Source organism: Peromyscus californicus, unplaced genomic scaffold (genome assembly GCF_007827085.1).
Source record: "Peromyscus californicus insignis strain IS unplaced genomic scaffold, ASM782708v3 Scaffold_12__1_contigs__length_115047231, whole genome shotgun sequence".
NCBI classification, from domain to species: domain Eukaryota; kingdom Metazoa; phylum Chordata; class Mammalia; order Rodentia; family Cricetidae; genus Peromyscus; species Peromyscus californicus.
Window position 1 is genome coordinate 90,759,093 of NW_026294413.1, and position 14,896 is coordinate 90,773,988.

Sequence of the window (14,896 nt, forward strand, 5' to 3'; positions counted from 1 at the left end):
ACCCACAGTAGTATCTATTTTACTAAGAAACTAGTTTTCTTTCACGTCTCTCACCAAGGCAGAGCTCCACATAATATTGGAGAAAAAACAAACTGCAAGCATTTATGCAGAAAGAAAATTAACAGTAATCTTTCAAATCTCCCAAACCAAATTAATTGGCCTGAACTGTCAGGACATTAGAAATAACCACAAAAGAAAAGGAAACTGGAGTAACTCTGCCTTAAGGGTTCTGTGTGTGGCCTGAGGAACTGAACGTTCTGGTTACTTTAAGTTTATGAAGCTGTTTTAAAAGTAAAACACAGAGGTAGCCTGAGAGACATCAATGATCAGGACCACACAAGCACAGCTCATAGGAACCAGAGAAAGCAAGCTTAATAATAGGAAAATGTGTACATGGTTCTATAAACTAAGCACTATTTCAAGAGCTTTACATGAAGCGGCAACTCATATAAACAAATGCAAATAATTGATGAGAGCAAGTTCACAACTATATTCTTGCTGGTTTGTGAATTTTTAGAATACTGGGAACTAGAGATATCGCTCAGTGGTTAAGAGTGCTTACTGCTCTTTCAGAGGACCAGACTGGCTCATAACTGCCTCTAGTTCCAGCTCCAGGGGATCTGCTGACCTCTTTTGGCCTCTGAGAGCACTGTACTCATGTGCACGAACCCACATTCAGCTATACACACATTTAAAAAAATTTTTTTTTACTGCCTTTGCACAGTTCCAGGCAAATTCCTCTAAGTGCTGAACTGAAAATAAACTATACACTTTAAGTTACCAAATATACTATCCTATCTTTATTTTAGAATTTATTGCTCTTCATGTTTTATCTCATTATGCTTTAACAGTTACTTTAAGAGCTGAAAAAAGTGAAATCAACAACGTATCATTAAACAAAAACTCAAAATCATTGATGTGTTGAGCTAAAACTGAGTATGCATTCCAATGTGCCATATTGGCATCTTGTCATATATGAAGACTATAACCCATATTAGTACAAGATTCAAGAGAAACATTATATGATAAATAGTCACCTGAATTTGAGTCTGGAAAGGACAAATAGCAAATATTGGTTTTCTGAAAAAGAAAACAAGAGCTATCACTGCTGGCATACACACACTCCAATAAAAACAAGCAAAATATAACAGTAGACTCTACAGAGAAACATATTCACTTACTTCTTTATCAGTAAGTTTGGAATGTTGAGGATAAATTACCTGGAAGAAAAAGGTTAAATTACGTCAGCATACAATGGGAACTTCTAAAATTCTAGCAGGCTGTGGCCAAAAAGTTCTTAATAAATCACAGCTGATGCTGGGATGTCATCTATAGTCACAGCTCCTTGCGAGGCTGAGTAAAGAGGATACCTTGAGCCTGCTAGTTCCAGGACAGCCCAGAAAACATGGTCAGACTGTCTCAAACAGAAATAAATATTTTTTAGTAAGAAAATAAAAAAGAAAGTAAAACTTATATTAGTTTAAAAATTATATCAAAATCATCTCTAAGACTGGTGAAATCTAAACTCATTCTTTCTGTTTGAAATTTAAAATGGAAAGAAAACATAATCCATATTTCAACTCATACCTGTTCAAGAAATAATACTTTTCAGTTGATTCCATGAGTACTATATATCAAATACTTAAGAGAAAAATGACAAGGAAAAAATTACCTGAAATTTAAAAAGTCTCTATCATAAAGCCTATCCTAACCACATACCCCTCACTCCTTTAAATACCCATGAAGTATTTTCCTAGTTTAGTACCTGCAGTGGCTATACAAGTTCACACCAGAACCGGCAACAGTCAACAGAAGACTCAAGAGCATTCATCCTGCAGATCAACCACTTCCACGAGTGATTAAAAAGCAGGTTCTAGCGTGGTGTGGCGGCACAAGCTTATAATCTCAACCTGCATGAGGCTGAGGCAGGGTTTGAGACTAGCCTGGACTGCATACTAAGTTTCAGGGCAGGTTGGGCTACAGCACAACTCAGTCTCACAAAAGTTCTAGAAAGAAGAAGAAAAAAAAAAACAAACCCTTATCTCCTCAAGAAAGTAAGCATTCAATACTTCAGCACTTCTTTCTAGCTTCTTGTTTTTGTTCTGAGACAGAACCTCATATATCCCACACCAAGCTGTCTGAGATTGAGAGGCCCACAAATGTATACATAGACCCACAATTTAATATTTCCTATATACTAGGTATTATGACTCAGAGGTTTGTTCTTGGTTGTTTTGGCTCTTTTGCTCTTTGGGGGCCCACCACATAGCTCTCATATAAATCACACACACAGAGGCTTATTCTTAATTATAAATGCCCAGCCTTAGCTTGGCTTATTGCTAGCCAGCTGTCCTTAAATTATCCCATCTTTTGCCTCTGGGCTTTTATCTTTCTCTATTCCTGTATACCTTTTCTTTCCTTCTTACTTCATGTCTGGCTGTGAAGCTGGGTGGTTGGGTAGCTGGCCCCTAAAGTCGTCCTTCTTCTCTGCCAACTTCTTTCTTCCCCAGATCTCTCCTTCTATATGTTGTCTCTGCCTGCCAGCCCCACCTATTTCTCTCTCCTGCCTCACTATTGGCCGTTCAGCTCTTTATTAAACTATCAGGTGTTTTAGACAGGTACAGTAACACAGCTTCAGAGTTAAACAAATACAACATAAACAAAAGTAACACACCTTAAAATAATATTCTACCACAGAAGTCTATAAAATTTCCAGTTTAAAGTAGTTTGTAATTTAGTTTTTGTTGTTGTTTTGTTTGAGACAGCTTTTTGATATGTAGTCAAGGATGGTCTTGACCCCCTGACCTTCTGGCCTATGCTTCTCGAGTGCTGGGATTACAGATGTGAACTGCCATGCCTGGTTTTGTTTTGTTTTGTTGAGAATTTGGAGGCTTTGTTTTCAGTTGGTTTGTTGTTGTTGTTCTTTGAGAGAGGATTTTATGCTATAGCCCAAGCTGGCCTCAAACTCAAAGCAGCCCTCCTGTCTCAGTCTTCAAGTGCTAGGATTACAGGCATATATCATTACACTGCCCTTCTTTAATTTTAATTTTAAAAATCCCTGTTGTCTAAATTGTACCATATGGTTTATATTTTGAAATTTTATCAGGTTATTTATTTATTTATTTATTTAGCATGTTTGAGGTCCTTGGTTTTATTTCCCAACATCACAGTAAAGTTTAACAGTAATATGTATTTGTTTTAAAGTATATTAGGGAGCAAATTCCAACACTAAAAAGTCAAAATGGAGCAGAAGATGTCAGTCTACTCAGCCTTTTTCATCAGTATTGTCTGCTCCCCAGTAATGACACAGAGACTTACTATTAATTATGAAAGTTTGGTCAATAGCTTAGGCTTGCTTCTAAGTAGCTCTTATAACTTAAATTAACCCATTTCTATTAATTTACTTTCTGCCTCATGGCTTTATTACCTCATCTCCATAATGTCCATCCTGCTTGTTCTGCATCTCCTGGCATCTCCACCTTTTTCTTCCCAGAACTCTCTCTGTCCAGAAGTCCCACCTGTACCTCCTGCCTAGTTATTGGCCAATTAGCTTCTTATTAAACCAATCACAGTGACACATCTTCACACAGTGTAAAGGAATGTTCCACAACAACCCTGGGTTTGATCTCCGGAACCACATCAACTTAGCACAGTGGCACATGCTTATAATCCTAGAATTCTAGGGACAGAGACAAGAGGATAAGAACAGAAAGCCAAGGTCAAAGTCTTCCTTGGTAACAAGAGTTCAAGGTCATCTTCAGATACCTGAAAAATTGTCTCAAAAAAAAAAGGAGTAGCATAAATACAAATGCTAAATTTTAAAAAAAGTGAGATAAAGAATTCTCTCGCTCTCTCTTTTTTAAAGATTTATTTATTATGTATACAGTATGCCTGCAGGCCAGAAGAGGGCACCAGATCTCATTATTGATGGTTGTGAGCTACCATGTGGTTGCTGGAATTGAACTCAGGACCTCTGGGAGAGCAGCCAGTGCTCTTAACCTCTGAGCCATCTCTCCAGCCCAGGCTGAAGAATTCTGTTAAAGAAAAACATTATTGCGCCTGGCAATAGTGGTACACGCCTTTAATCCCAGTACTGGGAGGCAGAGGCAGGTGGATCTCTGCAAGTTTGAGGTCAGCCTGGTCTACAGAGCAAGTTCCAGGATAGCCAGGGCTGTTACACAAAGAAAGCCTGTCTCGAAAAAGAAAAGAAAAAAAGAAAAAGAAAAGAAAAACATTACTGTAAATATGACCAGAAATCATTGGAATTAAGGAAACAATGTCTTCAATTTTTTAGTACTTACTTTCTTCTAATATTTTAAGAGCTTTTTCTAATTTAATTATGAAATTGATTTGTTTTCAAATTTCACTACTCTTTGCTTCCAACAACACCTTTCCCACTGCAGCTCGGTGTGTGAATACTTGTCAGCATGTAGATGGCTTTGGGTCCTGTGCTTAGCTTCAAAGTAAGAAAAGAAGTACATACATACATTCTTAACTATTTCCCATTGATAAAACGATACTCTGCTGTGTTGCTTCTAATAACTTTACCTGCTGTTCATATTTTACATTATTTTAATCAATCTACAGAGAAAGAGAAGCGTGGTGAAAAACCAACTCTTAAAAACATTGTTTAACTGGTAAATTTAATTGTGCTTTGGGTCACATTTAATTTTGGATTTTGAAACAGTATTCATCAATAAATTGTTTCCTCAACTAGGTCTGGTGTCACGGGTCTATAATCAGAACTACTTGAGAAGTTAAGGCAGGAGGATTTTAAGTTCAAGACCGGCCTTTACTACAGAGAGAGTTCAAGGTCACTCTGGGCAATTGAGTGAGACATGTCTCAAAATAAAAAGTAAAGAGGGGTGGGGCTGTAGCTTGAGAGGTACAGTGTTTGCCTACTATTGGTTGAGGCCAATACAAACAAACAAACAAAACTATTTTCTTATGCCATCTTAGGCTAAGCTTTTGTCACTTTCAGCAATAAAAACAAAAACAAAAAAATCATGTTTAATTTTTCCCTAAATGGGAATTTGTAAAAGAATTGTCTTGTTTTATTTACTACTGTCATTAAACTTCGACATCTCTAGCCAGAGTAGACACTTAAAAAACAAAATAAAACAACAGCTTTGCTCCACCAGAGGATACACTCTCAAATCAGTTCTATTAAACCAGTAGTATTTAATATATAATTTTTATATCTACACAAGTCTCCCTTTCTTCATGTTCAAATTATTTCACTTGCAATTTTTAAAGCAGAAATAACACCTAAAAGCCATTACTACTATGTTCTATTTAAGTCATGGTTTATGTAAATCTCATTACAAGCTGGGGGAATTGGTATGTGCCTGGAATCTCAGTACTTGAAAAGCCCAGGAAGGAAGATTTTAAGGTCATCCTGGACTATATATAGATTCCAAGCCAACCTGGATAACACAGTGAGACTGGCTCAAAAAAAAACCAAAATAATCTGATTATAGCTAAATTAATCTAGAGTTTGCTGGGCCCAATCATGTTGGCAAATTTAGTGGTCTATAACAACTTATCTTCAACAACTCTACAATCAGTTTTATGGGACTATCCTTTCAATGTTTATTTAATACACACACACAAATAAATAAAAGTGTTTTAAAAATTAAAGTACAGGAGAACATCATGGGTTAACTGTATTAGAGTCTTCTGAGTTACAACTAAAGGAGTGTGATTACACGACAAGACAGAAATAAGGACTAAGTGTGACAACAAAAACATTTCTCAGAAAAAATATTCATATATATCCATATGTTCATATATATATATATATATATATATATATATATATATATATATATATATATGAACTGCCTCATTTTATTTACTACTCTGTCTTTACACAGAATGTGTGTGTGTGTGTGTGGGTGATATATATTACATCCCTAGCCAAAAAGTGGTTTTAAATGAACTATTTCTACAGAAGGAGGTGTATCTGCTATGACCCTACCCACCTACCTTCTCTCACCCCAGGAAAAGCAATGAATACAGCACATCACCAAATGATAAACTACTTAAAACATTTGGAGATACTTTTTTTGTAACTTGGTCCCACAGTTCTCAAGTATGACCTTTGTAGATGACAAGGCTACACTGTATTACCAAAAGGCTGAACACACCTAACAGATGAAACCTGAAAACATACAAAGTGAAAACAGACAGAAAAGGCCATGTGTGTGATTTCATTTATGTAAAATATATGCAAGAAGCAAATCCATAGTCACACATAGATTTGTGGTTGCCAAAGGCTGGCAAAAAGGTGTTGGTTTTCTTTTAGAAGTGATGAAAATGTTCTACAACCGGATTAGTGGTGCTAGCTGTGTGATTTAGGAAAACACTAAAACCACTGAACTGTGATTTTAAATGGGTAGATCTTACAATATGCAAATATCTGAGGTAAAACAAGCATAACCCCTAACAGTCTGTGCCTGGGCACAGCTAATAATTCACCTTAAAATCATAAAGTGGAAATTACAGCCTTTCTCCCAGCGACCTCAAGATTCTCCGTCTTCCAGTATTACCATCATTAAACATTTTCCTTTCAAAGAAGAAAATTCACATATTTTTGGTTTGTTTTGAGAGAGAGTCTCATTGTGAAGCCCTGGCTGGCTGGAAACTCACTATGCAGTGTCAGCAGACTTGGCTAGCCTTGAACTCACTGAGATCTACCTGCATTTGTGGGCGATTAGGACTAAAGGTGCACACCACCATGCTCACCTAGCTATTCACGTATCTTTAAGCTGGATTACACTGTATCACACCCTTCTATTTAACTGAAGATCATAACATCAGTATAAAACCTATTCACTAATCTGAAATATGCTTTGGATTTGCCTGAGACTTCCTTTGGCCATGTTTAAGAACTGTTTAACTATTTTGACTTTCCATATCGATTTATATCCAGGACATGAAACAAGTGATTTTTTTCTTTTCCTCTTTTCTACAGTTTTTCTTAAATGAATATACACATAATTTTTATTATGTGAGGTAAAAATTTTAATTTTCTAAGTTTTAAGATTCAAAATAAATAGCATCTTCCACTGGAAAGTTTTCACTTAGTCTCTAGAAAACTTAACTGCATGCTTTTATTCAACTCTTTTATTACATAATAATGAAGAGTTAAATAATAATTCCACCACCACCACCTCACAGACAGACACCTCACAGAGAACAGGGCACGGGAGCCTGTGTCTGTGGTCCTGGTATTCAGGGGACAGAATCAAGAGGATCACTTGAGCTCAGGTTTGTGACATCAACCTCAGCAACACAGCAAGAACTCAACTGCTTGCCTTGTGTGTGTGTGTGTGTGTGTGTGTGTGTGTGTGTGTGTGTGTGTGTAGGGGTGTTCACAGGTTTGGATAAAGGGTTATGGAGCCCAAGCTGACTTCAAACCCTGTAGGTAGCTGAGGGTAATCTTCAACTCCTAACCCTCCTGCCTTCACCTCAGTGCTGGGACAACAGACACACACCACTATGCTTGGCACGAGAATATCCATCTCTTTAAAAAAGATACCTAAACAGGGATAAAGTGATAACTCAGTGGTTAATCAAACTTGCTGCTCTTCCAGGGGACCCAAGATTGGTTTCCAGAATCCATGTCAGGTGTCTCACAATCATGTGTAACTCTAGTTCTAGGGGGATCTGATGCCTCTACCCTCTGAGGGCACCTGCATTCTTGTGCATATACCTACACATATACATAATAAAAATCAAAATGAAAAAGGTACTTGACAGAATCTGCTGTGTGCATATGGTTTGTATGTATCCACATAACGTTCCTGTGCAGGAAGCTTGGTCCCCGTGTGATGCTGAGGCAGTGGTCTAGAAAGGAATAACGACGGTCTCAAGATTGGTTCCTATGACAGGGCTGCTAAAACTTTATTTTTAAATTTTAAGAAGGAACCAGGACTCTCCCTGCCCCCATGGTCTCCTGCTTTCTTTCTTACCATGTGATTCTCCTTTTTTATGTTCCTACCGTAATGCCACCCCCTAATGTAATGGAGCCATGAGACCCTCGCTAGCAGATGTTACGGCCATGCTACTGGACGTCTAAGGCTGAGACTAAATAATCTTCTTTCCTTTTTTTTTTTTTTTTTTTTTTTGGTTTTTCGAGACAGGGTTTCTCTGTGTAACTTTGCGCCTTTCCTGGGACTCACTTGGTAGCCCAGGCTGGCCTCGAACTCACAGAGATCCACCTGGCTCTGCCTCCCGAGTGCTGGGGTTAAAGGCGTGCGCCACCACCGCCCGGCTCCTTCTTTCCTTTTTATATCACCCAGTATCCAGTATTTTGTTATCATTACAGAAAACATACTAATACAGAATTTTCTACACATGATAGGAAATAGACAAGCCAACTATTAAGGCCTCTCCAAACAGCCTCAATGTTCCTATTGTAATAGGTACCAACAAAACTTTAATAACACTATCCTCAAAATTGAGCCTATAGTACTTAGTGGGACTCTTATGAATTGATTAAATGAGAAATCTAAAGCTCTAAAGAGTTACAATTCATTCCATTTTTTTTTAAGTTTTAAGATTTCAAAGCATTTAGATTTCAGACTTCCAGGTTAGAGGTGCTCAGCATGTTTTATTTAATATTATTGTATAAAGGGAGATACTTTGGGGAAGGCAAATTATCATTGTGAATAAATTAGGAATCTCATTTTAAGTTATTACTGGCATTTCACAGGTCTGCCAGGTATATTTCTATGAGTAGCTTCATTTTTCACTCAGGATAGCTTGCATATTAGAGAAAATCAAACTTTTAGAGTCAGACGGAATCAAAAATCCAGGCTTACTAAACATTATGATTTGGGATAAGCTGGTTACATTTGTTTCCTTACTTAAAAAAAAAAAAAAAGAAAAGAAAAAAGATTTTTAGAAAATCAATGCCACCCAAAACACATGGTTAAATCTCACACATCATTCTGAATGTTTTTCCAACACCAATTTACCCCACAAAGCAACAGTGTATGTACTACTGTTATCCCACAAACAGAGCAATGTGTGGCTCAAACTCACATGTGCTGTTCTGTTGTTGTTGCTCATGGGGGGGGGGGGGTATGTTGTTCCCCCTGTGTAGCCTTGACCAGCCTGGAACTCACCTGTAGGACAGGCTGGCTATGGCCACCCTTCTGCCTCAGGTCTGCAGCACCACAATCTGCAGGCCACCACAACTCTTACTTTCTAGAGCAGTGATCCTTATCTGCACACAAATTCAAACAGAAGATCCAAGGGTTCACTCAACTAGTCTACCTAACTATAAACATAACTTTGGCTTATTCATTTTCTAAGGGAGTTCATACTGTTGATACGTTTTTTTTTTTTTTGAAGGTTGAGGAAGACAAAAAAAAAACCTAAAAACTACTTTATAAAGAAAACTGCTGTTCAATGGTAAATAAAACTCAGTATGCACCCTTTAGTGATTCAGATTTTTTCAGCATCCCAACTATATTAAAATATTCCACTTATTTAAAAAAAAAAACTCATGTTAAAAGCAATGTTCCAAATGACGAGATCACAAAAGCAATCAATGGGGCTGGAAAGAAGACTCGGTGGGTAAGAGCACTGGCTGCTCTTCCAGAGGACCGGGTTCAGCGGCAGCTCACAACTATCTGTAACTCCCATTCAGAGGACCCGAAGCCCTCTTTTAACCTCTGGGTCCACCAGGCATGATGTGGTGCAGAAACACACACATAAGCAAAATACCCATATATAAAAATAATTTTTAATGTAACCAAATACAACAGCCTCTGCTCTCTAGTTAAGTTTTACTTTGCTACACATATAATTTCAGTTTATCATTAAATAATTAGCATAAAATAATTGTCTTCAGGGGCTGGAGAGATGGCTCAGCTGTTAAGAGCACTGGCTGCTCTTCCAGAGGATCTGAGTTCAGTTCCCAGCACCCAGGTAGCCAGAACCGTCTGTAACTACGTATCTAGGGAATCTGACCCCCTTTTCCAGACTCCACAGGTTTAAGACACAAATGTTCTGACTTACAGACATGGAGGCAAAACATTCATACACATTAAATAAAGAAACAAATCTTAAAAAATAAATGTCTTCAGTCTTTGGAGACTGTTATTCCTGCCTCAAATCAAATGAAGAATTTCTTTATGTACTAACTAGATCTATTTTCAACAAATATTTACTGGATACTTGTGTCGGGCAATAAACTTGATCCTATGGACTACTGAGATTAATTCTTGGATCTCCACCTTTTGTCTCAATCTACAAATGCCGGTTCTAGCATCCTTTTATTTGTATGTCCACTATCTCGCATAATGCCTAGATGTTAGTAAAAACTCAGCATTTAATGAACTGTGTAACGGCACAAAAGACGAAGAGATGGGTAGAACACAAAAGCAGTAGTTCCTCCCTTGGAACAGCTTCCCTGGCCAACTTAGGCCACCAAAGTTAGAACGAGATTAGAATTTTTCACTGACGCCAAAAGAGTAACAGCAAAATACCGAAAACTTTAGAACATATGTCTATCTAATAATGCTTCTCTTGGATAAATAGACAAATCTCATGCTACCCAAAAAGGATGATAAACAATGACAAAAGTGAGTGAGATTCGAAGGCCTTTCGGTAAATGTTATAAAAATGGGAAACTGACAGATTTACAAGCCAGCGATTTGCCCTATGACATTAGGTTTCGGGCCAACTGTTAACAGAGTCAGTATTAAGAAACAACAGGGGATGGGGATACAGCTCTCGGGTGGGGAGCTTGCCTAGTGTTGGAAGTCCCTGGATTCCATTTGTAATGGGAGAGAGGGAACTGGAAGGAATGGGGGCCCGACGACACATCAAACCAGAAAAGGGGAACAAAGAGAGGAAAAGGTTTTCACATGCATGCTGAGAGAAGCATTTTGGCTTGGTCTTAGTGGAATGATCTATGAGTGAGAACAACTGACAATACAATCTGTGCGCCCACACGCTTGGACGTGCACGTTTGGCTACTCTAATTCCCCATATGTCGGGGGTATTGTTCCTTTCTTGAAAGTCCCAAGCAAACATCCTGTCTGCTGCAGCCTTTTCTGGGTGCCACAAATCCTTCAGTTATTGCTGTGTTGTTGTTGTTTTTTTTTAAAAAAGAGGAACATCAACAAGTATTTAGGAGGGGCCTACAAAGAACTTTTCACCCCTAGCCGCAGCCCACGATCCTCCCACGGAAGGGCCGGACGAGCGCCGCCCAGCTGAGCCGTGCAGGGGCTGCGAGCCACGCCCGGATGCGCGGCTGCCAGGACCCGGGCGCCCGGCTCGCGGGCGAAGGGTGGAGACAGGGTGCGGCCCGGCCTCACCTCCACCGCCTGGCCCAGCTCCAGGTCGAAGCCCACCACACACACGCAGTGTAGCCAGGCCGAGAAACCGTCCCAGCGCAGCAGGCCCCGGCGGCCATCGTCCTCCTCATCGTCCTCCAGCGCGACTCCCGCCGCCGCAAAGGCAGCCGCCTCGCGCCCCTCGGCCCCGGCCTCGTCCAACGACCCGCGGGAACCGGGTCCGAAGACCTCCGGGCCCCGCAGTGCCATCCGCCACCCCCTATCAGCTCCGGCCGTCTCCACCGCGGACCGCGCCGCAGAGCGCGCAGGCCCCCGCGCACGCGCACCAAGGGCTGCCGCGGACCGACGCTCCGGAGCCGCCGGATAGGGGCGAGGCCGCGAGCCACGTGACCCTGGGAGCGCCGCTCGCTGCCTTTCCCTACGCCCGCCGCTCCTCCCGGGACTGGGAGGCGGTGTGGCCTCCTGGTATTGCACCTCTTTAAAATGAAACAGTGGCTCAGGAGTCGTCTCCTCGCCTCCACAACAACAACGAAGCGATGAATTGTTTCTTGGAATGTCACTCAAACATAATGGTAACAGTAACGAGTGTCTATTAAACTCTTCCTCTGTGCCAGTGGATGAGCCAAGTTCAAATACAAGTATTAAGCTATTGAACGTATCATCGTGAGTAGGCGGACATTATATTTCTATCTTGTTTGTTAATGTTGGGTAGGTCTTTTTTTTTTTTTTTTTTAAGCTTTGTCCTATGTAGTCCCAGCTGGCCTCTACCTTGTGGTACTCCTGCCTTAGTCTCCCAAGATGCTGGGTTTAGTGGCATGGGCCACCACATCTGGCTAATTTATTTCTCTTCACCGATAAGGAAACTGAAGTTCTGAGAGGCTACATGACTAGTCCCAAAAGCATAAGAACTCTAATGCAAGCATGAGTTCACTCCTGCAGTTCGCTGATAAAGAGATGTGTACTTTCACTCGGGCTGGACCTGTTCTACCAAGGCAACTCCCATCTTTATTGGTCTGTCTGACTCACTCAGCTCTCCTACATCTCCAGACTTTCTTGGAAACCCAAGTTGGTCAAGTCACCTTTGGACCATGCTCTCTGAGCACTGGAGAAAGGTGACAGTTTGAAACTACTTTGTCAGAGTCCAGTCAACACTAGACTGGGCACTCAGGAGGCACCTGCCCTGTTCAATTGCTGTGGACTATTGGCACAGCACGATACCACTTAATAGGATTTATTCAGTATCTACCAGGATTTATCCATCGAAAGCCATTAGAAAACACAGTAATACCCAATAAGAAAGTGTATAGAAGACAATTTATGACACAGTGTGTGTTTCAAAAACAGCCTACCTAGTATTTGTGCTTTTGCACTCATTCCCATTCCTGAGCCTCTGGACAACCTCAAAAGACAGTGCTAGCATTGTTTCCATTTTACATAGAACAAAATGGGGCTCCAAGTGATAATGCTGTCAGAGCTAGTAAGGTGGCGGAACAGATTCAAACCCGGCTCTTTCTGATGGATAAGAATCTCACTACAGAAGGATGGAGAGTGGCTGGGAGCACTTGCTGCTTTTTGCAGAGGACCCATGTTCAGTTCCCAGCACCCACATGGCGGCTCATAGTTATCTGTAACCCCAGTTCCGGGGGATCTGATGCCCTCTTCTCATTTCCGACGATACCAGGAACACATGTGGTACACAGACACGAATGCAGGCAAAACATTTAAACCCAAAAATACTTTACCATCAAGGATATATGGCCAAGTATTCTCAGACATCAGTAGTAGTGTATGCTGAAGACTTTTTTAAAAGATTCATTTATTATTTTTATTTTATATGTATGACTGTTTTGCGTTTTTATGTATGTATGTGTACTGAAGTGGAGTTTGGTGCCCACTAAGGCCAGAAGAGGGTGCCAGATCCTCTGGAACCAGGGTTAAAGAGGGTTGCAAGTCGGTACCGAGAGCCAGTCCTTACTCTTCTGCAAGAACAGCAAGTGTTCTGAATTGCTGAGCCATCTATCTCCCTATCCCCACCTGGAAACTTTCTATAGCACACATCATGAACTAGGAACAACATTTACATTAGAAGCTGTCTTTGACTAAAACAACCTTCCTGTTACATAGAACCAGTATAGTTCAGAAAGAAAAACATTATCTGCATTCAAGGAAGGTTCTAAACTCACTGTCTGGAGAAAACAGTACTGTCTTGTATTAGAAAGAAGAGTAGGCTAGAAATAAAAACAAAATGTCTGTGGTTCACTGGTAGTTCCATCCATTATCATGGTAGCAAGCAGCTCCAAGAACTAGTTTCTGGACTGGTAAATGAAAATGATAATGTCTAACCTGCCTCCCTGACCACTAAGAAGAGACAAATGGCCCTAATTCCATACACTTTACTGTATGCTACTTTACTATTAATGATTAATACGCTCTAATGACCAGCTGATCCACAGTGCTGGATCTTTGACCTGTGGGCACAAACTACCATTCTTTGAAATACTACCTTTGTTTGTTTGTCTATCTGAGACAGGGTTTCTCTGTGTAACAGCCCTGGCTGTCCTGGAACTAGCTCTGTAGACCAGGATGCCCTTGAACTCAGATATCCTGCCTCTGCCTCCAGAGTGCTGGGATTAAAGGTGTGCACCACCGCTCCTGGCAGAAACACTGTCTTATATAATATTTGGTTAAGGACATCTTGTCCAAATGGTGCATTCTGAAAACCACTTATTAAGACAGCCATAGGTCTGATGAGAAATTAGGGACAGCGAGCATCTGGGTTTTGTGACAAAAACATACATTAATAGTACTACTTCTTAAACCTTTATACTAAAAGTGCTATAAACACCAGGAAAAACTGGAAGTGGGTATGGGTTTGTGTTCTCTCCATACTTATAACTTTGATACTCTCCCTGGTGTGTAGCTAGAGTTTATCTCTCCGGGTCCCACCAAGTCCCGGCAGTCCGAGAGCCCACTTATAAAATAAACACACAGAGGCTTATATTATTTAAACTGTTTGGCCTAATGGCTCAGGCTTCTTGCTAACTGTTCTTATATCTTAAATTAACCCATATCTATTAGTCTATAAGTTGCCATGTGGCTCGTGGCTTACCAGTACCTTACATCTCACTTTTCATGGCGGCGGCTGGCAGCATCTCCCTGCCTCAGCCTTCCACTTCCCAGAATTCTCCTCTCTCCTTGTCCTGCCTATACTTCCTGCCTGGCTACTGGTCAATCAGTGTTTTATTTATTAACCAATCAGAGCAACACATTTAACATACAGAACATCCCACAGCACTTCCCCCTTTCTTTTTTTTTCAGAAAGGAAGGTTTTAACTTTCACATAGTAAAATTACAGATAACAAAACAATTATCAAGCAAGAATTACAGTTACACTGTCTAGTCTATTTATAATAACTAGTCTATTTGTATTTGGCAAAATTAAAGAAGATATCCTATCTATCTTTTATTTGTGAATCCAAGGTTTCATATCTAACTTATCTTTTATCATAACTAAAGAAAATTATAACTATCTAGTCTTCAACTACATCGAAGGCCCCAGAAGGATATAATATTACCTGAGA

At 40.1% G+C, this 14,896-nt stretch overlaps 1 protein-coding gene across 3 annotated transcripts in view; it reads right to left on the reverse strand.

Moving 5' to 3' along the window:
- Dennd6a (DENN domain containing 6A) overlaps positions 1–11,654 on the reverse strand; it is a 50,148-nt gene extending 38,494 nt beyond the window's left edge. For 2 of the 3 annotated variants that reach the window (XM_052733829.1, XM_052733828.1), the window contains exons 1-3: positions 11,337–11,654; positions 1,182–1,220; positions 1,038–1,080 (exon numbers count right to left, since the gene is read on the reverse strand). In XM_052733829.1, the coding sequence (XP_052589789.1) occupies positions 1,038–1,080; positions 1,182–1,220; positions 11,337–11,564 (310 nt within the window). In that variant the 5' untranslated portion in view covers positions 11,565–11,654. The remainder of the gene's footprint in view (positions 1–1,037; positions 1,081–1,181; positions 1,221–11,336) is intronic. The other variant, XM_052733826.1, reaches the window with a different exon arrangement.
- Between the last annotated feature and the right edge of the window lie 3,242 nt (positions 11,655–14,896).